General features: G+C 45.0%; 1 protein-coding gene across 2 annotated transcripts in view; it reads right to left on the bottom strand.

The window, feature by feature from the left end:
- Positions 1 to 23791, bottom strand: part of NPAS2 (neuronal PAS domain protein 2) — a 109469-nt gene extending 85678 nt beyond the window's left edge. For both annotated transcript variants that reach the window (XM_082076058.1, XM_082076057.1), the window contains exon 1: positions 23313 to 23791. In XM_082076058.1, coding sequence (XP_081932184.1) covers positions 23313 to 23617 — 305 coding nt within the window. In that variant the 5' untranslated portion in view covers positions 23618 to 23791. The remainder of the gene's footprint in view (positions 1 to 23312) is intronic.
- Between the last annotated feature and the right edge of the window lie 2108 nt (positions 23792 to 25899).

Below are 25899 nucleotides of genomic sequence, written 5' to 3'. Positions count from 1 at the left end.
AGACTGACGGTCTGAATACCAACTTCTATATCTTGCTTGAGCCCTGTCTGCTGCACTAACTAGCTTCCCAGCAGTGGGTTGGGTACTTTTAGAAGTGTAGGCATGGAAAAGAACAAAAACAATCTTCCTGCTTCGGAGCTGTGCAGGAATTCCCCAGCTGGGACATCCCACGTGAAAAGCAGCCTGCCCACAGGTCAGTGAAACTGAAGCTGTTTTAACTGCTGTATTGCACATTTGACTGAAACTTTTGGTTCTGAAGAAGCTGTATTTTTCTGGCACTTTTTGAGGAAAGTAGATTCTCAGTTTGCTGCCAGGTAGGAACGAAGAGTTGAGTTTTTAAGAGCACCGAGTGGCATATTAGCAAGTGTAAGTGCATCCAAAAAATGAAAGAGGACTATATTTCTGCTTCCGATTTGCTTTTCTGTGCCAAATAACACTTTCTCAGTCACCTTTTCTTCCTCAAAAAGAACAGGTTGCGACAGATTGAAGTCTTCTCCCCTGCTATGTCAGGAGCCTTTATGTGACAATTACAACATCATTTTTGTTTTACGATCAGCTGAAGTCGGTTCAAAACAGCATGTCACCTCACACATGAAATAGCATGGCTTTAAGTGATAGGGACTGGAATTTGGCAGGAGCATTTCCCCATTTGCAGTCTGCTTTTTTCTGTCTCAATGTTTTACGCTTGATGCAGAGTAACTTGAGTTTTGAAGTCAGCCAGGCTTATCTAGAGGAGTGACTCATCTAGGGCAAGCTGAGTAGCCAGCTCCTGCTTGCTCTGAAATGTTAAGCAGTGGAAGAGGAGAAAAAGTACAAATCCATGATGGGGAACACCTTGGACCTTCCAGATAAAATCTGTGATATTTATCGTCGGCTCTGTGAGCTGCAGGCTTGGCGCTCAGCAGGCAGTTTCTTTATCTCCTCACTTTCCCCGGTGATTGCCTTTCTCTCCTGTTGTACCCAGCTCACATGCCACAGACATGGCTGGCCTCGGAAAGTTCAAAAAGAAGGCAGCTGGCTGCGTGTGAGTCCTCAGATCTGTGGACCTACTGAGGTAATCAACAACACCATGTTTCTAGCATTTTGGGTTGTTTTTTTTGTTGATTTTTTTTTGTAGACCTCTAGAGTGGCGATGAGCCAAGAGCAGGTCTAAATGCTGCAGTACTCAGAGTGGCTTTCCCTGGCAATTCACTCTTTCACATCATCTATTAGACCTGCGAAAATAAAACAGCATTTCCCATTAGCAATCTCTTCCGCTTGCAATTTCTTTTTTTTTGTGGCCAGAGGAGACGAAGTGTGCAATCACCACACAAAAACCTCTCCAGAGTGACCAGTACTATAGTACTTCATCTGCCAAAACTGCTACCGCCATGAATCCAAGGAACCTGGCTTGAAGCCCATCCACCTTCCCCAATTTCCAAACAGTTCCTACTTCTTTCCTAGTTGCTGACTTTTTCTTTTTAAAACGTTTATCTTCTAAAACCAAATGCACAAAACTATGCTGTCCCTATGCACATCAGGACCCATGTCAAGGATGGCTGTAGGCAGAGGCTGGCAGCTGTGGCCGGCTGTAAGCAAGCACTAGCAGCAAGCAGCAAAATGTCACTTTGCTCCTAAATCCTACACTAAGCGCAATTCTGTAGGCGTGGAACAACTCACTGCAAATGTGAACCACTTAATCCTCCACCGAATCCAGATCCAGAAGGAAGCATTTGCAGATAATAAATGAAGATCTGTGAGCAGTGAAACCAACACTAGCTGATGAGGTTACTGGTTTCTGTCAGAAAGCTCTGGTGTCACCAGGGACAGATATCTATTGTCCCAAAATTTGAAGAAACTCGATAGTTTCAAGATCTTTAACTTTTTCTCGAACTTAACAAATTGACCAGCAGGTTCAAAGGACAGCCAGACAGCCACACACAAAACACACACAACCAACCATGCACACTAAACATGACCAAATAATCCTAATTTCCCCAAGAAAAATCATTGTGGTTATATCTCAATACCCGGACCAGGCAGGTTGCAAGGACTGGATCCTGTAAGGATTAAAAAAACCCAGTAAGTTGGAGGTAACAATGCCTAACTTTTATACATCTAGGCTGTGACTCATCTCACCCAACCACACGTCCTTACCATAGAGATGCTGACAGCAGCGGCAACTGTCAAAACTGCCTTTGTAGCCAATGGAAAGAAACAAGAATGAGTAACCCAATTTTAAGAGTTATCAAAACCGATCAAATACTTCATGCTTAAGACGTGCCCACTGATAGTAAAAAAATGGGCTCAGGCTCACTCCCTTTTCCCTCTCTCGAGCTCCCCATTATCTCTGGAAACCCCATTACTGCCTTTTCACATGCACACTTCCTCACCTTCCTAAATAAATTAAACTCCTTTCCTTTTCCAAGCCTCAGCCTCTTCAGCTAGTCTAGCAAGTCTTCTCTTCCCATTCTTTTCCTCCAAAAAGGACAGTCATCTGAAGGAAAACAAAGAAATCTTTGTATTTTTTTTTTTTAAAAAAAACCCAACTTCACTTTGTTTATATGATGACCCTTTATTTTATTATTCCTTCATATATGTGGCTTGGCACTTAGCTTGCCCTCTATTTGCATGAGTCTGTTAGTCACAGAGAGAAAAACCTAACCAAAGAGCATTAACATTCCACTGCTATATTTTTACAGGATAAATTACAAATGAGAATGGTGAGTGCATCTCGGAAGTGATGATCTTTCCTTTGGAAACTTGATATTCTATACAGCTAAGTGCTGCCTTAAGACTGACAAAAACTTCTGTATGCTTGATTTATAGTCTATTTGGAGGTAAAAAAATGCATTTAATACTTTCATTTCTTTCTTCTTTTTTTTTTTTTTTTTTTTTTTTTTTAATATATATCAAGGTTGCAGTCCAGGAAAAATGCAAGTTTTGTGGATATGTTTATCGACCCTTGTATTGTGATTTACTAATGTACATCATCTGGTACTTGCTTGAGCATACTAAAAACCTAGTAAGGGAAGATGTTGAGCACATGTTCTAAAATAAGTATATGCTTTAAGCATGCTATTAAATTGTCGTAATTGTTTTCTTTCATTTTCTGGATTTTTCCATTTCCTTTCCTGGAGTTTTAAATCCTCTGGGGCACATCATAAAGTCCTTACTTAGACAAAACTACTTTTCTATTTACTTTGTTTAGGTTGAAAACTGCATGAGGCAGCAACATCCTCAATGTCCTCAAGACAAGCACTTTTGTATCATTTAGGTCTGCAAAGTGAAATTAGCTTTTGACACAATATCTATTGAATAAAATAATATTAAGTTCACTAGTCGTTTTCTGGCAGGGATTTTCTTAAAAATCCAGGGAAGACTACAGATTAGTAGTAGTGGTGTTTACATAGGTCTTATGTATGATGGCTTACATGCACTCAGTTTTTGTGCTGTTTATATTTAAATGATACAGTGAAAGCAGTCTTAATCCTGCATGGAGACCATCCTTGTGGTTTCCACACTCTCATCAATTCTATTCAGTCAGTCAAGCACTTTGGAAGTCAAACTCTCCCATATTACTTTCCTTGTTGGTTTTGTACTTCTGCGTTTGAGTTCTCTCTTGTGTTTGCCTTTCCCTCCATATTTATGCCTTTACTTCAGGATGTTGGGTAATGTCCAGTGTCCAGGAAATACGTCAGGAGAGTGCTCAGCATTTTATCATCAACACATCGTGTGACATTTCACATCTTTTTTGTAACTGTAATTTCAATGGTCCCTTCAATACTGATGAAATTTATAATGTGCCAGGAGGGGGTCTTTCAGATTAAGTTGTTTTCTTGTGTATTAAAGGGCCGTCATGGAACATTAACCGTGAGACATCAACTAAATGGATTGAGACTTTAACACAAGGTTGATGACCTATAGCTGGAATTTGGTACTCTTTCTCCCAGGAGAGCTACTTTATTACTCTGCAAGTAGCTTCAGTTCATTCATTGGGACTATTTGTAAGATGAAATCACTGTGATTAAAGAGGTCAGAATCTGTCCCTGTTGACAAAAGATTATTTTAACACTTAAGATTTCCTTTGTGCAGCTTCGACAAGTGAGCACTTTGTCAGGTGAGTCATCCTCTTTCACTGGGACTAAAGCTTGCTCAGCTTGATCCATCAAGATTTATGGGCATGCATGCATATTCCCCATTAAGCTACACCACTGTAGTGAAGGACACAGCTTTGGAATAATGAGATATTCACTGTGAGCAAGTAATATTAGACTGGGGCTAGAAACACATTATGAGCATGTTGGCAAAGGAGGTGATTCCTCTGAAGAGGAATCTGAGGTGGGTAATATTCTGTGCAGCCAGGCCTGATGTTCAAGCAGCTCTTTCTAGAGTGGAAATCAGAAGCCCGAGCCATGTATGAGGTGCAATATAACAGGGGAAGCAGGCCACCTCGGGGTAGGATTCACAACCCAGAGGGAAAGATTTGTCACCAAAACGAAAAAAGGACTGGAGCTTTGTATTCCAATCTTACAGCTGGCCCTAACCACAACCATTAGTACAGCACCAAAGTAGCATAGTAAAGTAGGGTTTCAAGCCACATTTCTACCCTGCAGTTCCTTGGGGATGTGCATTTCACCTGCCTGGTGAACAAGCAGCTCGGGCTCTGCATCTTGAGTGCTCAAGGCCACAAACCGAGGGCCAGCCAAATGGCTTATGGCCACCAAAAAGAGGAGGTCTTTCTCCCTCCCCTCCTGCTCTGCTCCTCTTTACTGCTGTTCCATGCTCCTTCTGTGAGCCGGTTCAGTTCTGCAATTTGGCAAAACATAGCCATATTTTCCTTCTTTTACAAATTTTATTTTCTGATGTAGAGAGCTGAAGGGACTTCTGGAGAAGCCTCACCAGGTCAGACAGCAGAAGGCAACTAGTGCACGGCTAGGAGCAGGAGACAGGGGCTGGCAGCGAGGGGTGCAAATGGGACTGGCTCTCCACCATTTAAGTGCATTCAATGGTAGAGTGGACTTAAAAAACCTCTAGTCTGTTGTGAAACCTCACTTCACATCCATCAGTAGATCTGCCTGTGAATCCTCCCAATTGCTCACAGCTATTTCCCTGCACAGCCTCCCAAGGGGCCCAGGTGGGTCAACTTTGTCCCGAAAAACTAGAAATTGATTTGGAGAAGAAAATCACAACCTTTCCAAGGCAACAATGACAGCATTATTCTGAGTATGAACAATATCAGAATAGCTATACAAAATCACATAATTAAATTGAAATTGTTTCATTTAAAATTAAAATTCATAACGTCTTTCTGAGAGGTTGCAAAATCAACTTAAACTAAAAGCTTATCAATTCTATTTTATTTCTCGTCAAGCCTTTCTTTCATCTCACACTATGAACCACAGAAATGCCGGAGTTTTTCCCTCAGACTTTGATCATTGCATTACCATGACAACAACGTATTTACTGTAGCTATAATAGATGGACTTCAGATGTTAACTGGGTCCCTCGAAAGTCCACAGGGGAGCTTTTGGTCTCCATGTACGAGGTTAAATGAAAGAGTAACTCTCTTTACTGCAGAGCTATCTAACAGGTAACTTACATTTGCTTTCAATTTCTCCCTGCTCTTTTAGCGAAGTCCACTGCATTCCATCAGTTTACTGACTATTTTAATTATATGGAAAAACAGGTCAAATTTCTATTTACTTGCTTTGTTTTTTGCTGACTGAAGCCCGTAATCCAGCAAGTTAATGCATCAATCTGACAGGATGTGACGTATGGACATCACAAAGGTTTTTATTCTTACTCTTTACATTATTCTTCTTTTCAGAGCTTTCCAGCCTTGCACAGCAGAAGAAAAATGCATAAAGCTTTGCTCTTAAACAGCTCACAACTAAAGGATGATATTTTGCATACATATAGCCTTGGAGTGTAAAAATACATGATAGAAACAAGACCTATTACTCTCCTGAAGACATTGATGCATGAGAGTAATCAAGTCACTTCAACAATAAAAATAACTTCAAACTTAAGCACAAGTTTTAATACCTTGTTGAATTACAGATGTAATACAAAACAGCACATGCAACTCCAGCTCAGCAAGCAAAAAGCAACATTGTTACAGCAGGATTCTTAAAGTTTGTATTTCTTTAGCTTAAAGAGTATATGAATAGACAATAAAATTCCTTTTGCATGAGGCTTTGTAGAGAATAAATTATAAATATACATAAAAAGTTTCATTAATGCCTGCCAATTTGCTTCTAAAAGATGTAATTAGAAGATCAGAAAACTAATTAGAAAGTCTGTTTGATCTCAAGAGTTTGGTTACATACTGACAATCTTGAAATAATTCATATCAGAAAGCAAAACTGTTGAAGCTTTATATTTCTGAACAGGAACAACTGATATTTTTTCTAAGATATAAATATAGTCCATAGTTCTTTAAAATGAAAATTATATCACTAAGGTAGTGACTTTAGCTATTAGTAAGAAAAAGTCTTTCTTACCCTAGTTAAACCAGCTGTAATTTTTAATTTAAAATCTCAAAAGGCTGATTTAAACATACTAAAACAGATATCATAGCAGCAGAAACACATGAAAACAAACAAGAAAGCAGCATTGTGGGCTCAATATTTATTATTTCTCAATTACGTACATTTCAAAATACAAATTACCAATTCTGTGTCAAACGTAATTTTTTAAGCTAGCTTTTAAACTGTATAATGTGTTAGAAACAAAGATTCCAGGGAAATACTTTGCGATTAAACAAAACACATATTTTTTGCCCTTTGACTTGCCTCAAGCTTGCTGAACCACAAAGACTCCCTTTTTAAAGCACATAAAGAGGCCAGAAATTATGTGTGTTGAGCCAAAGTAGCAGAAAGGGCTCACCAGGAAACAGCACCTAACGGCCTCAGTGCAGGCCCAAGCCTCTGGGTCATAAAGGCAAAATTTTGGTCACATTGAAGTTCAAAGGAGTCAGAATCTCATCCTAAATGTGCTTGTCACTGGTGCAAAGTCGATGTGAAGCCAGTAGCCAGTCACTGGAAATGCCCCAGTTTGGAAAGCTCAGTCAGCCACCGCGTGCCGTCCTCCCACCTGCAGCTGCATGGGGGTACAAGGGGACTGGCCATGACCCAGAAACACCTTTTTATTGTGCTCATCCTGTTCTTCCAAATTATCTTTGGGTCTGTTAGCAGCTAAACTAGAATCATAGAATGCCCTGAGTTGGAAGGGACCCACAAGGATCATCGAGTCCAGCTCCTGTCCCTGCATGTGACAACCCCACAGTTCACACCATGTGTCTGAGGGCCTTGTCCAGTCTCTTCTTGAACACTGTCAGGCTTGGGGCCGTGACACCTCCCTGGGGAGCCTGTTCCAGTGCTCCACCACCCTCTGGGGGAAGAAACTTTTCCTGAAGTCCAACCTAAACCTCCTCTGGCACATCTTCCTGCCATTCCCTCAGGTTCTGTCATTGGTCACCAGAGAGAAGAGATCAGCGCCTGCCCCTGCACCTCCCCTTGTGAGGAAGTTGTAGCCACCATGAGGTCTCCCCTCAGTCTCCTCAGTCTCCTCTTCTCCAGGCTGAACAACCCGGTGACTTTAGCTGCTCCTCATACAGTTCCCCCTCCAAACCTTTCACCAACTTCATGTCCCTCTTTTGGACACTCTCCAGTAGTTTTCTATCCTTTTTATCTTGTGTTGCCCAGAACTGCACACAGGGCTCCAGGTGAGGCCGCACCAGTGCAGAGCAGAGCGGGACAATCACCTCCCTCGCCCAGCTGGCAATGCTGTGCTGGATGCACCCCAGGACACGGTTGGCCAACTAGGCAATGCTGTTAGCAGTGGCAGCCATTGATCATGTCCACTCTCTACCTGTGGTAGGTACTCTGGCACTGCCCTTCACAATTTTACTATATTGTGCATAAAATACCACTCTTTAGCCCTGTTTTTGCACATGGCCACTTGTAGCCAGTAGAGTTGCAAATGAGCTTTATTCTTCCATTTTTCCTCTGACCTAAAGTTACAGGAACAATAATTTTAAGAGAAAATGGAGGAGCTCCTCTAAGAAAGCTTTGCTCAGTAAATGCACCTACAGCTTTGCAGAATGATAAAGGAGAAAGTCTGAAGTCTTCAGGGTTTTATTAAGACTCAAGTATTTGCCTGGAGGAAATATGAATTTTATTTAGGGCCGGCCTCATCAAACCTCCCTCAGCTCTTGCCTTTTCTAGGGAGCAGTCTGGGGATGACACCTGCCAGGAAGCCTTGCGTGGTTCTTGCAGTTCACAGAATCACAGAATGTTACAGATTGGAAGGGACCTCAAAAGATCATCTAGTCCAATCCAGTTACGAGATCTTTTCTTGGTTACACAGAACATTTCCATCATCAAACCATTTGGATTGAAAATTTGCCGTGTGGTGTCTGCCTTGGAATTATAATTATTCCTGATTTCAGCCAAAAGAGTTAAGAAGTAGAGATGACATGTTATTGAGAAAAGTTAGTCCATGCTTTGCATGTGTGGGCTCTTTGCAACAAGGACAACCCTGTTTAAAAACCTGCCTGGATTTGCCGACCTTTAATAAAACTGAAGTCGTTACCCTACTACATGGAGATTAATGTTGTCATTTCAGACTTGGTTCAGACCAGGCTAAGCTAGAATTGCTGGCACAAAAGTGGTGACATCCCTCCCCTGCTCCCCCTCCTTATGCCAGGATTTGTGAAGTGACTCAGTGAACTGATTGGAAACTGCCAGAGAATCAACAGGACTTAAAATGACCTGCAACAACAAAACAAAAAAATTATTTGAACATAGTGTGATCATTAAATCATTAAGCACTGAATCATAATGAATATGCAGGAAGTGAATAAATTAAAATTACATAGGCAGACTTAATTATACTATTTCCTAATTTTTGAGTGCTTGACTGCATCCGTAGCAGTTAGCATTTAATGCAGTTTCTGTGAGCGTGTGGCTTTGATAAGTCTTGTAAAAAGTGAAAAACCTCACTACTTGGCATTGTTGTGACATTTCCAAAATATCAGCAGCCTCCCCGTCACCTCAGCTAATGAGCTGTGGCAGCTGGAGCGGTCACAGGATCCCACAGTAGGTAGGGACCAGGGGGAGCAGGGAGAGGCAGGAATGAGATGCTCCTGCCTGTCCTCCCAAACTCCATCCTGACCACTCCTCCCACATCCCAGAGTCCTCACTCCAGCCCCACACTTTAAGGGCTCATCTTTATTTCTGGATTTCCAAGTCCCAGGGACTTCCCAAGCAACTCTGAGGGTCATGCCCTGCTTTCCAACCCCACTTTCAGTGTTTACACAGCTCAAAGACCTCCTTGACTTCTCTTCCAGCCTCTTTCTCCCTACTGCGCTGCTGCCATGTTGCCACCCTGATGTCCCTCTCCCAGGCTCAGCTCCATGCTCACTCCCTTCCTGACACCCTCTTTTTCCAGCTGTCCGCAGCATCCCCTCCTTACCCAAGCTTGTACCAGGGGCTCTTTCTCCACCCCTTCTCTCTCCTCTCTCCCCACTGCCATGGATTGCAGCTCACATTTCCTTGTCTCCCTTGCTCTTCATGCAGTCCCCGTGTTCTTTCTTCTCCTGGTCATTATTTTCCACTTCATCCACTCTCCATGTTCTCTCTCTTTTGCTGTTCAATGTTTTCTACCCCATTTTTCTCCCCAGCTCACTGTCTTCTTGCCTGACCTGTACAGCTTACCTCTGCCAGTCTCAGCCTTGCATCCATTTCTTCTCTTGCAAGCTATTGTCAGGACAAACCCCATTCCCACTTCTCCTCCAGGACACTCACATGGAAAATGTTCAGTGGGCACTGTAAAGTGGCTTAAACCCACAGTGGCTCCAAAGGAAATCCCACTTTCCCCCTTTGATCTCCCTGCCACCATTTGTGTGCTGCACAGTGAACCAGCTTAGGAAAACACAACAGCTGAAAATTAACCCATCCATGCATAGAAAAGGTTAAATTTCAGCAAGATTGGCTTCCTGTTCTGGCCCACCTCTCCAGGACAAGAGAAATAACAGAAATGAATGTCCAGAACTGGCAGTAAGGCAGGATCCTCCTTTGCAGTAGCCGCAAAGACTTAAGTGGATTAAAGCAGTCTTGCAGCCACGGATTTAGTACTAATGGGTAACATTTGATAAAGCAATGGAAAATCAGTCTTAAATGGAAGAACGTGCTATGGGGGCAGTGCTGCCTGAGTTCATGCCAGAAATGTCCCACAACTCCCCAGTTATTGCTTTGTTCTTTAAGACAATAGTCTTGCAAAAGCTGTTGTGTTCTGGAAGGGTGAGAGGGGTTTCACATCAGATAAACTTCTCCAAAAGAAACCTGTAGACTAGGTGGAAACAAGACTGGGAAGAAACATCCACAAAAAGTTACTAACTCCAGATTAAAATGCAGAAAAAAAAGGTTGACCTGAAGTAAGCCACTTCCTATGTAATAACCCCTGAAACACATCCAGCCTCCAAAGTAGCCACACTCCAGGTTAAAGTGCAAAAAGAAATGCAACAATTAAGGCTTTAGAACCCATTATCCATTTTCTACCTAGGTGTAGTCTGTATTTCAGATTTCAGGGGGCATTGTTAGTGAGGGATGTGAAAAAACTGTGCCCTTGCATGTGTTATTGTCAGCAAAGACGTTTACCAGCAGAGAAGACCTGGCTCACCGAAACGACCTTCCTGCAGAAGCGTTTCTGAGCTCACTCTGAAGTGCCTTTCACTTTTCTTCTCTGTGTTGCAAAACACTAACCTAGGTTCATAATTCAGATCCTCAAAAGAAGCAAAAAATTCAACTGAATCAGTTCAAGTTTTGCAGGCAGAACTGTTAACCAACATTCTCCTGAGTAAAGTAACCAGAAAGAGCCAAAAAGGTTTGGGTATGTGTTTGCTGCTGACAAATACTTCATCATTTTCAGAAAGCTTCCATGGCTGATGTGCTCCGAGTAACCCTCAGAGGACTTTTTGCCCAGGGCAGTTGTGGAGTCTCCTTCTCTGGAGACATTCAAAACCCGCCTGGACACATTCCTGTGTAACCTCATCTGGGTGTTCCTGCTCAGGCAGGGGGATTGGACTAGATGATCTTTTGAGGTCCCTTCCAATCCCTAACATTCTGTGACTCTGTGATTCTGTGACTTAGCACACAGCACCACCTTTACACACAGATCAGCCAAAGTATTTTGCAAAAGAACGCTGTCCTCTTTTTTTGGGGTGCCAGATGGGTAAATCTTAAAACTGACAAACACGAGGTTGCAGAACAATCAAACTAATTTTAATTATGAACCTACTGCAGATCATCCAAGCCCTATGCAGAGAAATTCAAAAGGAAGAGAAACGGGAGAACAAATGAGCAGATGAAAGTAGAAAGTCCGGTCCAACTCCTCTTCTTGGGGCCACATCCAGATGAAAAGCTGCCTCCCAGAAGAACAAGGCCCCTTTGTAATGTGCTGATGTTCAGACAAGACGTCCCATTTCTCGGCTGCTGTGCTACCGTGATGACTCTTCCCTTTCCACCCAACCCATCCTTGCCGTGCTATACGTGAGTCAGTTCGAGGACATACTCAGCCCTTAAATACATGCTTAAGTCTTTCCATATTCAGGAGAAAAACTCAGATGCGATTCTGAGCAAATGTGTAATGAAAAGCATGTGCCTAAGTGTTTACCTGAATAAAGCTGCTTTGCTGAATCTGTGCTAAAATGTCAAGCGCACGTCAGGCGAGCTCAGGATCTTCCGCAGCGCTCTTGCTGCAGAGACTCTGCCGTGAAAAACGCTGCGTCCCCAATGGGAAAAATTTTTCCAGGACAGCAGTCCAGAATGAAAGGAGCCATCAGATCAAAGATAAGTCTTACCTCCCCCACTACACCCCTCACTTCCCCAAACAGCAGATCAATGTGGAGAAGGTCTAGAGAAAAAAAATTTCTAACAGAGAAATTATAAGTTCCTCCATCTCCCACTTGGTTTCTCCAAGCCATGCATCTAGGAGCAGTCTGATGCTTGTTGGAAGCTCCTAGACAGTAAGATGGGAAGTCACGGAGTGCAGGAGTCAAGTTATTTATTGATATCTCCCGCCTTCAAGCTGCTTCACAGCCTGGCAGTCACAGGAGGGTTTTCAGACTGACCACAGCAGACTGACTTTTCCTCCTCCATGGGCAGAATAGTGTCCAGCCCCTGTGATTCAAGAAGTCACGGATACTTCTGTTTGTTAACCATTTTTCATTAGATTTGGGAGACTGAGCTGTTTAAGCCAAAACTTCTTGGGGTGAAGAAAAAAACGTTGCACATTTTACATTATCTCTTGCAAATATGAAAGCTTGCTGCAGTCTTCAGATACAATATTTATGAATTGGTCTTTCAGCCAAATCCACTTTTGCATAAGGATACACAGCTGCCAGTACCCAAAAGTATGATATTTCCCAAATATATCTTTGCCATTTTTAAAATCATTTTAGAGGCTTGAAATTAATATTTCTTTCATTGTAAGTGAAATCTCTAGTTCTGATATTTCAAAGACAGTCTGAAATTAGCGGGCTTTTATTTGTATTTGTTTGTGCACAAGAATAATTGATTAAATCAGCACAAGCGTATCTGATTATACACTCTAAGAAAAGTACTGAGGAATTCAGCTGCAAAAGTAGCAGCATTGTGAAGAGCTGTACTCGATTTTTATGCTTGCATCTCCTACATGGAATCCCCTCTTAATTATACAGTAGCAAATTTGAAATGTGTCATCACCTCCCACCACTGGATATCTAGATTTTGAATGAATGCAACCTGCATTTTTCAATACTTCTAAGGATTTTTTTTTTAAGATGTCTCTTTAAACTTTTTTTTCATGAAAAGTCAAAATTTGCATAGAAAAATATTTAAATACTCACGGCTTACAAAGTATGTCTGCCCTCTTTCATTAACCAGCACAATGACCCTCCAGTAGTTTCACGCTGAGAAAAAATATGCAGAGAAATATGCCAAGTCTAATGCCAATTAAGACTTTGAAAAAATATATATTATAGACTGGGCAAACGAAATGTGAAATTCAAAGTTAAAAATTGAACTTATATCCTTCAGTCCTCTGAAAAATAATGTATTTTTAATGGAAATTGAAAAGCTATCTTTATCAAATTTCTCGTTCTGTCGACAACAATAAATCTATTGTTCAGATGTGGTTTAAATTGTTCTTTGGAAAAGAAGGGGTTTGAGAAAATCAAATAGAAATTGCATTAAAAAAAGAAGAAATGCCTTTTAAACTGGAATTACTCTCTCTATATAGCCTGTAGTTTTTGATACATTTTAGCTTTGCCAGAGTAACAGGCAATTGGACACCATGAAAAAGTATTTGTTACCATTACAATAAGAGAAAATGTGTTTACTTATTTAAGGGAGAATAAGCAAGTCTAGCGTTACGCCTTTTACTTTAAGACGTATGTCTGCAGGGATCCAGATGCTAAGAAACAGTAGGCTGATGACATTCGTTTGAAATGCTACGCTATACATTAAGAAGCCATACACCTACTATTTATTTCAGAAGCACGAATTAGGTCTTCTGGAAAATAACCTGAATTTCAGTCAAACTTGCAAGAAAACAGCAATTACTTGACACTTTCAAAATGCTTTGCATCCAAGAAAATGCAAATAATTAGGAGGTAGGAGGGGGGAGCCGAGCCTTTGTGTGGGCCAGGACACCCAGGGAGAGCCCCAATGCCACCAGGTGTGGCACAGCTGGAAGCACAACACCTGCGGTGACACGGTACTGCCTGACATACCCTAACCACACAGGTGGATCAACACCTCAAAAAGCCTTCACTGTGGCTCCTCTTTCTATCAATGAGATATTTAGCACCCCAGAGCCTGCAGCTTCATGCCCCCCTCAAATACCTGGCTACGAATGGCACCCAGAACAGATCATAGCCCACAATACTCCACAAAGCTGCCCTAGTTTGCGGATCAGAAGAGTGATGCACAAAGGCGTTATATGTGTGGTCTAAGCTCGTAACATTGCACAGTAGAAGAATTATGAATAAAACCCATTTCTCTGGAGATTTCCAGTTTTGTTGCCCTCAACAAAACCCCTTTTACACAGACTTCAAAATCCTTAAGCATTTTTTCTGACTACAATAGTATGCCAATATTTATTTTATCAGTCCAAAACTCAATTTAGTGCTGAAACCCTGCATCAGTATGTCAGAGGAACTTCTAAGATGCTGCCCAGAGAGGAGGAAAGATTACAAAGATGAATGTTGTTCAAATAAATCTCTGCCTAAATCACCTATCTTACAAACTGGTGCTTTGCCCTAAGGCAAGTACCTGAATATAGGCACCTGGATGTAGAAGGGGATACGTGCATGATGTATATCAACTTTTTACAGTGAAGTCAGTGAAGGTGAGGATAACAGAAGGAAAACTGGAAGAGAGAGACAGATAGTAAGAGGAGAGAAGAAAAAAGGGGAAAGGTGAGAAGTAGAATGGTCCTAAGGCTTGTCTGAAGTAAAAATAAAGAAAGATCCTATTGAAGTAAGCTAAAGATTCAAAAATACAAATACAGAAGAAGGAGAGGGAACAGTTAAAATACAAGGTCAGATAAAAAATAAAATTAAAACAACAAACAAACAGTGACAGAGAAGGTTCAGGCTTTTCAGATGCTCAAGTCTTTAATTCTTTGTCAGCCAAACTCTCCTTGATTTCAGTGGGAGTTTTGCCTTAATGAGGACAGTAGGATAGGCACCAAATGCAGGTTTCCTTCTTATACTTGAATAACAGCAAGATATAGCAAGATATTCTGTTGTTGAGAAAGAACATGCATTTTTGAAGGAGTACGGCTATTAGGAGCCAGGCACTATAAACGTAATTGCTACAACCAGCTGAGTTACACCAGTGTGCATCAGCTGACAATAAGGTCTTTTGTGCTGGAAAGAAAGGAAAAAAAGATGAAAAAACTGACTCATGCCACCTAGCAAACAATCAAATTAAAGGTCCAGAATTATTCCACCAAAGTTTCAAATTGACTTCAGTGACAGCCCAGAAAACAAGCAAGCCCTTCTTATAAAAAAATATAAATACCAAAGTGAATGAGCGACCTATTTATTTTTTATTAGTATTGCTCTTGCTGAAATGCACCCATCTGGTTCACAGAACTATTGTTTGGTTCGACTGTTTGTGTGAAAGTATCTTTCCCGTAAGTTATATAAATATATTGAGAAGAATGCATAAGATAAGCACATTGGAGAATAAAATATTCTTCTCAGCTTGGTAAGCATCTTGTTCATCTGATGAACAGGATGAAGACTCCGTCTAAGTAAGTAGTGGCCTTAATGGTGCATATAGAAATTATATAGCTATTCTCTCCTTTATAAATCATAAATTAAAGGACCTCTCACTGAAAGAGTAATTGAAATGTGGGTAAGTCTGATGCAAAACCTCCAATTTAAAACCTTTTACTGTTTTAGATGTCAGAACCAGGAAAAGACAAAATACCACAAGTAAAATCTGTAGAATTACCAATAAAAACACCAAGGCAGATATTCTGTATGAGAACTAGGAAAAGCAGAAAATTATTCTGTCTCCAGCTGATCACATTGCACGCAGTAATAATATTTATTATCAACAAGATTTTGCAAGCATACCATTCTTACACATAATATGGGAAATATCATGTCAGTTCTCCATGACGTATTAATGAGAGGTGTCCCATCCAAACCAATAAGTCTAGGACATGCTCAAAGTTGGATTCATTCAGCCATCGACTCAATCAGATAACCAGCAATTCTCATATTTTGCATGGTTACATCCACCTGTTGATTTAGAGATTACAGGTGGGAGCTGCCTTATTAAAATTGCTCTCGAGCTTAAAAATTTGGCACACCTAACAGAGGGAATCGAGAGAAAAATAGTCTGGTCTGCTCATCAATAACAAAATTATAATAAATAATCAAACACAATTATTATTGTTTGCAGGGCTAAAATTATGCTTAGAGAAATTCATTGCCATCTGTAAGCTTGTTAAAGTTGATTACAATTTTCTCATGCTGGTTTTCTTCCCAATGCTTGAACAATATTGTCTATTTTTAAAGAAAAAAAAAAAAAAAAAAGCTGCCTGAATAATAAATTGTTTATCCCAAGATAGAACAAATCATAGTGACGAACTTTAAGAATAGTTACTAAATGAGAGCTGAGAATGAAAAACAAGTATTTTCCTGTTCAAGGTTTTCTTTTTAATGTGCTTTTATTTTTAACTGGATTGAGTGCTGATTACAGAAAATTCAAGGCTACCCGGACATCAGACTGCTCAATTGACTGAAAAGTTTGATGACTTCTCTAAAAAGTGAGGTCTGTGCGTGAAATTAAATCAGTATCACTGCTCCGAGATAACATGGTGGGGGGACGAGGGGGGAGGGAAGAGGGAGGGGAGAGGTTAACATAGCTTATTAAATAATGTTAAATGAGATCAAACACGACACGCAGGATTCAGGAGGGCTCTGGGAGCTCCGGCTGTTTCCCTAGGCTGCTTATGCAACCTCGCTCGCGCAGGCAGTGCAAGGGCCTGCCATTTTATTACATAAAGTAGCCCAAAAATACAGCCAGGCAGTCATGAGCTCGATTAAGCACTGTGTTGGAGTCTCCGTACCGGTTAGCATCTAGAAATTTCAATAAATGATCAGAAGGACTTACAGTTCGCGTCGATAAATTTCAAGAAACAATCAGAAGGACTTAGACATTGCTAAGTTGGGGATTGTTGCTTTTGTTTTAATAGCAAGAGATCTCACCTAAAAGCTCGCAAGTATCAACAGCATGAGCTACGTTTGAATACATTGTGCTTTGACCACCGCTTAAGAGAACAGCATTACAGGCTCTGGTTTAGCACAGCCATAGTAAGTATAATACAAGCTGTGGAAAGCATGACCTAGGGTTTTAAAATCTGCCTTTCAGATGATTAAGCAAATTGTCTGGTTTAGTAAACGGCAGTCAACACAACATTATTGTTTTAAACAGTGCTTAAGTGCAGTGGATAGCTGAAGAAAATTAATTTCCAACACTTCCTCCTGTTGTCCGTTCTGAATTCCAAAGCCTGTTCTTGTACAGACTGATAAAACAGTAACTACAGCAACACCAGGCCAGGGAAGACAACCCACTTGCCCCGAATCCTCTCCCTGACAGGGGCAGCAGCAATGGCTGGGGAAGCCTGCACGAGGAGGGCAGGCCTGGAGCAATATTACAGTCTCTCAGTGGAGACTTCTTCAGCCAGGCATCATATCTCGGTATTCAATGCCTCGTGGTGCAGTTGCTTCTGTGAATAACATAATTGCTTTCTGAACCTCCTTGAACCCAGGAAGATAAGGCTCCCTACCCTGGCCATGCCCGCACAGCTCAGTAACAGGACACCGGGAAGTGAGCTTGAGCACCATACCCTGCTTTTTGTGGCACCGGTGATGTTCTAGTTCATGCCCTGGCTTTGCTTTGGAGCACTTCAACTAGCTTCTTCCAGCTAGCTCTCTCCAGGGCAGGTGTGCTATAACGGGGCCAGCCCTGAGCAGTGAAGGTGAAAGCCACCAGGAGCCCCTGGACCTCAGGAGTCTAGAAGTAGCTGGACACCGACCCACTTCATTTGGCACAGCAAATACAGCCGGGGGGACCACCTGGCTCAGCACCTCCTCTCAGCCATGGCCAGACAAGGTTGCTAAGGGGCAAGTATAGAGAACAAGGCAAACCAACCACAATATTTACTCAGGATACTAAGAGAGCTTCCAAGAATTTGCAGCTCAAAACTTCCTAAGCCAAAGGCAGTGGTTTTGTGTTTAATAGCCCTTGATGGATTTCTCTCCCATGAACTCATCCAGTCACCTCATTAGCTGATGTAACCTCCCAGCGTCCACATCCTGTGGTGAGAAGCTCGGCAGCCTGACCACGCCACGTGAGCAGCCACCTCCTTTTGTTCCCATCCCCACAACTTGCCTGCTTCACCCGATGCTCACTTCTGCTGTGATCACTCATTCCCACTTTGCCTTCTCCATGCTTTTGCTTAATTCCACCAATTTCTGTTGCATCACTTTATCAGCATCGTCACTCTTCAGGCAGGAGCTGCTCTGTCCCTCTGATCCCCTTTGCTGCCTCCCTCTGAATCTCCTCCCTCACCACCTTTGAGGTGGGGGAATCAACAACACATGATACAGAGGACATGGGCACGCCATAGTTTATACAGTGAAACAATGGGGTTCTTTTTTATTGTTTTCCATCCTTTCAAAAATAATCCCTAAGGTTCTATTTGCCTTTTTTTCTTTTTAATTAACATCTGAGCGTTGCATTGATTTTTTTTCTGAGTTGTCTATGGAAGATTTTGTCTAAGCTTTTGCATCTTCAGTGACCCGTAGAAACGAATTTCTGTTATTATACCTATGCTTACAAATGATTATACATATACTTTCTTCTATTAACTTTCAACCTGACATACATATTACATTCTCAAAGAGAAAGAGTGACTGAATTGTCCCAGTAGATGATGCTCAGCCATGCTAGCACTTCTTGTATGTTTTGAAATGACAAAGAGGTTTCGCACCCAAACTTCCAAATTTCCATTCTGATCTCAAATGTATATACACATCCATTAGATGTTTTTGCTATATCATCATTTCACTTGGCTAGACATCTTCTATTTTATGCACAGATCCCTAAGAACTGTGGTAAACCAGCTGAAAAACACCTTCTGTCATAATCAGGCCAGCAAAAGACCAGCTGTTTTACACGGACTTGTGCCCAAGCAGGAGAAGATGAGATAACCTCCTTGTTCCCACCATTTATATGGTCATTTTTGGAGTATCTTGGAGCTCTGGGAATGCTACCTGCTGCACAGGCACAGAAGAAAGAGGTGGCATTGCCTCAGAGAGCTTGTAGGCAGAGGAGAAGATAAGGAACAGCAGGCAGGTACTGACAGAGCACGGAGCAATGTGTGTGGCAGTGACAAAGGTCCAAGCTCACCGGTGACCTAACTTTTATGAGAGTTTCATTTTTATGAAGTAACAGGAGAATTTTCAGATGGAAGCAGAATTACAACTAGCTTTGGGGGTGCAAAAGGCTATTCCTCCCAAATGTGGCAGGCAGCATGCAAGAAATACTGATCTTTGCCACGGTCCTTGGAACAGAAATATCTTTACTGAAGTGTAATTAAACAAACATTTTGTTTGGACTGAGTTGTGCTCTAGGGTTTGCCTTCGGGGGAAAGCGACACAGAAAGAGAAGGTTAAAAAATATTACTTACCCCTCCACCCCAAAAAAATGCACATTGAATTTTTGTGTACAAGTCCAAGAAAGCTGTACCCCCAAATCCCTCAGCCTGATCTCTGTCATCCCTGAGCCACTGAAAGATAAATGCAAACAGTGGAGAGTAAACCAGGTCTGCAGTTTCTTAGCTGCTTACTCAGAACACAAGTCCACAGGACCACATCCCTTCTCTCCTCCATGTCTTTCCTGTCTCTAACTCTTGTATTTCTGAATTCAGCAGGCAATATACTAGTATATATATATATATATATGTATCCTGTTTGGCCCATAGCTGGTCATGACAAAGAGTAATGGCTTTAGTCTCTCCCAAAAAGCTGTGAAATACCAAAAGCACTGCTACATAAACAAATCCACCAACAGCTATGCATTCTGCTAAATACTACTACATGGTGTTTCTCTTTCAGACTCCAGTAATCAGACTCATAAAGTCAGTTGATCAGCTGATGCTGATTTCTGATGAATTAAATTACCTAAAATACAGATATTTGCACTGCCTTTGCCTAGTTTTTCAAAAACAAGTTTTAATAAGATCAAGGATCAACAGAAAGCTAAACCAAATCTAAGAAAATGACTGCTTTTTATTTAGATCCTACTACAAAATCTGCAACTCAAGTGCATCTGCCCTAAGAGCCTGAAAGCAAAACTATAAACACAACTGAAAGTTACTTAAATTCTATACTGTCCAGCTTAGAAAGAAAAGCAATGAACTGCACATAAAACACACATTTGGCTGTCATTTTCAACTGTATGATATTTAAAGTCATCAGTTGTATAGTGATGTAAGTAATCTGATTGCTCAAAACTTACAGTAGAGCACAGGCAATGATTGCTTAAATTGTTAAGTTTGCTGTGCAAAATGTCCTATCCTTAAATAATTTAGAGCCATGAATCAAAACCATAAGTTTTTGATCTTAATTTTCCTACCCTGTATGAATGTATTACAATGCAACATCAGTTACATGATTACATACTATATTTTCCCACAGGGCTTCACTATTTTGATATATTGTTAATACACTGAGCTACAAATTCTTCCTCCAGTTTAACAAGTGGAAAACTCAGCCTAACACAGCAGTCACCAGCTGTGTTGAGTCCTTTAGGTCCACAGCATAAAAAAACTAGCATGAGACTTCACTGGGGCAAAGTTACTATGCTGCCCATGGCAAACCTAGTGAGTGCTAGAAGATGGGCAGACACCACGGTGGAGGCCTAAGACTGGCCCTGGTGCCAAGTCCTGCTCCTTGGGGTGCTGTCTGATGGTGGGGTACAGGATAAGGAGGAGAACAAACACATGGGGTCAGCATGACTCCAAAGCCTGGGCTCTACAACAGAGATATCTCCCCTCTAGGTCCAAGGTCTGTGACTGAAGCAACAACAGTTGGTCCTCATGGCAAGGAGACAGCAATAATTTCTGTGAGGGGATCAGGGGAGGGGCAAATAAGTGGAGGCAGGGGCTAAAGAACACAGTAGGTTGTGTGAAGAGGAAGATGAGAAGGATGAAAAAGCAGTAGTACTGTGACCTGATCATTGAATGACCGGAAATCATTGCTTTTGTAGGCTCAGGTCTCCTGTCCCTCTCCATCACAACTCTCTCATTACCTTTTTCTGCCAACCATTCCTTCTTTTGGCCTGGGTTTTCCATTTATACCTACAATTCCCTGCACCTTGTTCCCAAGATTTATCATCTATGACCACATCAAATCCTTCACCTTAATACAATGTTCCTTCTGTTCACTTTCCCCATGCCTTCACCATCAACACATCTTCTCCACTCTGGTCCCACCATTTCTTCTCACCATGCATGTGAATTAAGCAGTTTCCTTCTCCACCCTGCCTCCACATCAGCAGACACAATCTGCCACCAAAGACACAGCCAAGACAGTCTTCAATGCTCCCTCCTTTTGGTGCTCACCATAGCAGTAGCATCTGGGAAGAGTAACTGTGGGAGAAAATCCACTCAGTCTTTCAGCCACCCACTGGAGCACTCTCATTCTTCCCAGGAAGACAAGAAGTTGCTCAGCTCCTAACAACGCTGGGGTGTTCAGTGTGATCCGTGCTTAGAGCATCTTCAGTGAGTGAGTGCAATGGTCAAGCCCTCAACATTCCTCCACTGAGCACACGCACAACCTGAGTGTTGTGACAAAATGATAACCAAGACAAATTCTGGAAGCTTTTCATAGTCTCAACATAAGGCACACCCCCATCACAAAACTGATTCCAAGCCAAGTATCTTTTTCCGGCTCTAAACACAAAGCCACAAGAATACAACAGCCTTAATGGAAGTGTTTCTCAACAGGGTCAAAAAACACAGATTCACAGAAAAAGAAAGATCAAGGTCTCCTAATGCAGGGTGATGTGCACCTAAACCATCTTCATCAGATACGTGGCCAAAGAATACATTTCCCTCTAACCACGTTCTCGGAAATAGCTGAACCATTTCATCTGAAACTTCCCAAAGAGAGCAAACACTCAACCTGGAAAATGTCAGCCTAGTTTTAAGCTTAGCAAACACACAAGCACCTGAAAGCAGAGCATTGTACTGGAAAGCACTAGATGATTTTAACTGTAGACAACATTACTGTCTATGATGAAATAACAACTTCTTCAAGTGCTCTCGCATGCTCTATTCTAGAAAACGGGGTAATAGTTGTAATTCTGCAAAGTCTAGTCTGTGGGTTCAGTCCTGCACATGTGCGGGGTGGCACCTTTTATTCAGGAGGGAAAGCAATTTTAGGCAAACCTGCTGTCTCCAGGCGTCGATGCAGGGCACAGAAGTGGTGCCAGCTTGGGGAATCACCCTGGTCTCAGATACCCAGTTCTGGAAAACCTCTGTTTTCACATGTTCAGTGAGACAGTGCACAGTTTGGCAATTATGTTCTCCAAATACTCCTGTTTCCAGGCCATCCCTACAGAGCAAGTCCTGTGGAGATTAATCTACAGATGTGTATGCAGGATTGGGCCCTCTGCCAGCCAACAGCTCTCAGAATCAGACACAGATCAGCTGGCTTGGTCTGGAAACTGTGACCACTAATTATTTGGTATCACCAAACAAAGTAAACCCGTGGTGGGATACAGATTAACATTTCACACCTGGGTGAGAGAGTGCGAATTTTCCACTTCAAGAGGCGACCACTTGTTGAGCTGCATGCTTAGGTCAGCCGTGCCTGTCCAAGGGAACCCCACAGCCCTTCTGGAGATTTAGCACCGTGAAAATCTTCAAGTTCCTCTGCTGCCTGTAATGCTTATAACCGCTAATTATTTCTGAGTCACTCGAGTGAAAGTAAACTGCCATCCTGTAGACAGTTAAGGAGTACGGAGGAAAGTTTCTGGATGAACGTGCTTGTTAATTGACAAATCAGGCTGGTGACCATCGAGGAGAAACACCACTGCACAACTCTTTGTTGAATGAAGTCCTGTGCTGCCACTCAGCCGTGGATTTAACGTGTGTGTGTCCGTCCCCCGTCCCCCCCCCCGCCCCGTTCTGCACACTGAAGGAAGGGAAACACGCGGGATCGCGGTGCGGGGCTGCAGCAGCAGCGGGGCTCCACGACACATCACACACCCGTGGCTCCCACTCGGAACCCTCTCCCATTCAGATATCCCACTGGTCTCACTGGAAGTTTTCCTCGACCGGCCACGTCACTGCCCCTGTACCAGTCCAGCCTAAATGAACCCTCAACGTCAGGAAACCGCCAATCATGCCGAGATGGGATGGGGAACAGAACGGGGGGTATTTAATTTTTCCAAAGGCAGGGGCCAGCCCGTCCGGGGCAGACGCGCCGCGATCCCCACGGAAACTTTCCCGCGGCAGAGGCGATGCCACCCTGCACCGCCGGGCACCTCCGCCACCCCCGCGGGGCGTGGGAGCATCGGGTAGGGAGGGGAGCTGACCCCGATCGCCGCCGCGAGGGGGTTCACGCGTGGGCGGGCGTCCTGCGTGGGCGGCGCGGGAGGGGGGGAGCGCGAGCAGGCACCCCCCCGCGCAGGCTGCCCGCGGGTGGGCGCCCCGCGGGGCGGAGGGAGGGCCGGGGCCGCAGGGCCGCGCGTTACCTGGGGTGCCGGTGCTGCGGGAGCGCGGCGGGGAAGCCCCAGCCGCCGCTGCTGCTGCTGTCCGCGGTGGCCACCTGGGCGCGGGAGCTGCCGCCGGTGCCGCTGCCGGCGGTGCCGCTGCCTGTGCCGCCGGGCTGGACGCCGCCGCTTTTCCGATGCCTGCCGGTGCCGCTGCGGCAGCGGCCGCCGCTGCTCCAGCCGCGCAGGAGGCCGGCCTCGGGAACCGGCAAACTCTTCCTCGCCGACAAGGAGCCGGGGACGCTGCCCGCCTCCTGCCTGCCGCCGGTGCCGGTGTCGTGTCTCATGGTGCGCGGGGCCGCCGCATGCCGCGCTGCCGCCGCCCCGGGCGCCGCGGGACCCACGCGCGCCGGGGCCAGGGGCTCCGCCGGCAGCGGGAGGCCGCCGGGAGCCCGGGCTGCTGCGGGGGGAGGAGGAGGCCGGGGGCCGGGGGGGCTGCTGGCTGGGGCTCCCGCTGGGGCATTAAGTTGGACGCGCGGCCGGGAGAGGCAGGGCGGGCGCGGGGGCTGCGGGGCTGATAGTTCTCCGCGAAGTTAGAGCCCGGCGGGCGAGGCGGGGGCATCCTCCTCTCCGCCGGCCCTTCATCGCCGGCCGCCGCCGCCGCCTCCCCTCGCCTGCCCCCGCCGCAGGGCCGTCGCCCCGCGCCCTCAGCCGGCGGCACTGGGGGGCTGCGCTCCGCGCCCCTCGCCCATGAGCGGCCGCGGCCCCGGCGGCTGGCGGCGGCTCGCCCGCGCCGGCTTCCTCCGCCGCTCGCTCGCCTTCCCCGGCAGGGACGGAGTGGGGGGAGCCCAAACCGGAGGCCGGCGCGCAAAATGGGTCAGGGAGGAGGAAAAGGGAACCCGGTGCTCGCCTCCCCCCACCCCGCGGTGGGCTGCGGGAGGGCCGGGCTGGGGCGGTGGGTAGCGAGAGGGCTGCGGAGGAGCTCTCCCTCCCCGGCTCCCTGTGCACAAGTGCAGGGAATGTTCCACTGACCTACATATTTTTCCAAACATACGTGACCTTTTTTTTTTTTTTTCTCTCGTTCTGTGGGAGGAGACAGGCGAGGATCCAAGAAAAGGAGAAGCTGGAAAGAGAACGAAAGGGGGAGCAAGGAAAAATAAAATTATAAAAACCTCTACCAAAATGCCAGCCCCGCATCAAGGATGGATTCACAACGCCCCGAGCAAACCCCAGCGAGCCTGCGTTTACATATGTCTTTAGCGACATCCCAGCGCTGCACCGGCGGCCGCCCCTGTAGCCTGACCCCGGGACCCGCCGCCACGCCACGTTATCCGGCCACGGTGCCGCCGTCCCCGCCGGGCAGGGCTGCGCTCAGGTGCCCCGCCGCCGGTTCCCGGGGCGCCCCGGCGGGGTCACGGTTCTGCCCAGCTTCGCTCGGCGGGCTGGGGACACTCTCCCCGCACTGTCCCGGGCCCGGGGAGTGACCCTGTCCGCTCCCCCGGGCGGCGGTGGTGGCGGGGGCCGAGCGGGAACGGGACACGGCACCGGACTGCCTCGGGGCAGGTTCCCGGCCTCCCCGGGCACAGGCGGGAGCTCCCGATTTGGTTATGCAACGCGCACCGGCAATTAGAGCAAAACCTTGACAGCGCTTTTTTTTTTTTCCCTTGTTGCAAAGTAGGTCATTCTTTTTATTCCCCACTTTGCTTCTTCTTCTTTTTTTTTTTTTTTTTTTTTTTCCTAATACTCCTCCTGCAAAGTGGCCAGTGAGAGATAAGGAAGTGTGCTGGAGCCTGGGAGGAGCTGCTGATTCGGAGGCTTGCTTTCGCCTTGCCGGGCATTCCTGCCGACTTCTGACGGCGGCAGCGAGTGGGTTTTGGGGTGTCCCTTCTCCTCCAAGAAGGGCAGAAATGGCCGAGGAGCGTGGGCACGTTTGGGGCGCAGCTCCCTGATACCCACGCAGCCTCCAAATTTTCGCTTCCCCCACAGCCCCGCCCGCCGGCTGTTGCCCCCCTCCCGCTGCCGTCCATGCACCGCTTCCGCACCGGGGCTTGCTGGCACCGCTGCTTCCACCCGGCCAGCCCCTCTGTGCCTAATGCTATGCCAAGGAAACACCTGGAGCAGTCACCTCTTCTACCCGCAAAAGGCGTCTCCTTCTGGGATGGTGTATTTGATTTTTAGGATAGTCGCCTTTTTTTTTGCTCAGAGAAAGGATTTGCTGGGGAGGGAAAAGCCCCTTTAGATGGTGCAGGCTCTGTCCCCACTCTATGCCGGCAGAGTTTGTCTGGTGTGGCACAGGCTGTTTCCCCACCTTCCCCGGTCCATTCTGCTCCCTTTTAAAGACGCGTTAATCCTCGCAAAACACCAGCCAGCGGAGATCTCTCTGCCCACGCGGGGTGTGCGTGTGTGGGCGCAGCGTGTGGGCTGAAGGCTGCTCCAGCTACCTGGCTCCAGCAAGGAGCTGTGCTGCTTCTCCCACCACCCAGCTCACCCAGTCACCCCGCCGCCATGCACAGCTTCCCCCGTGCACCGCGTCCAGCTGGGTTATTCGATCCGATTCAATCCCGAATGCGAATGTTAATAATTACGAAGTATGGAAAAACCTTGCGCTCTTTTGCTGAATGTTTCACGC

The sequence above is a fragment of the Streptopelia decaocto genome (assembly GCF_964273445.1).
Source record: "Streptopelia decaocto genome assembly, chromosome: 1".
In the NCBI taxonomy this organism is placed as follows: domain Eukaryota; kingdom Metazoa; phylum Chordata; class Aves; order Columbiformes; family Columbidae; genus Streptopelia; species Streptopelia decaocto.
This window is presented reverse-complemented; position numbering and strand designations above follow the sequence as displayed.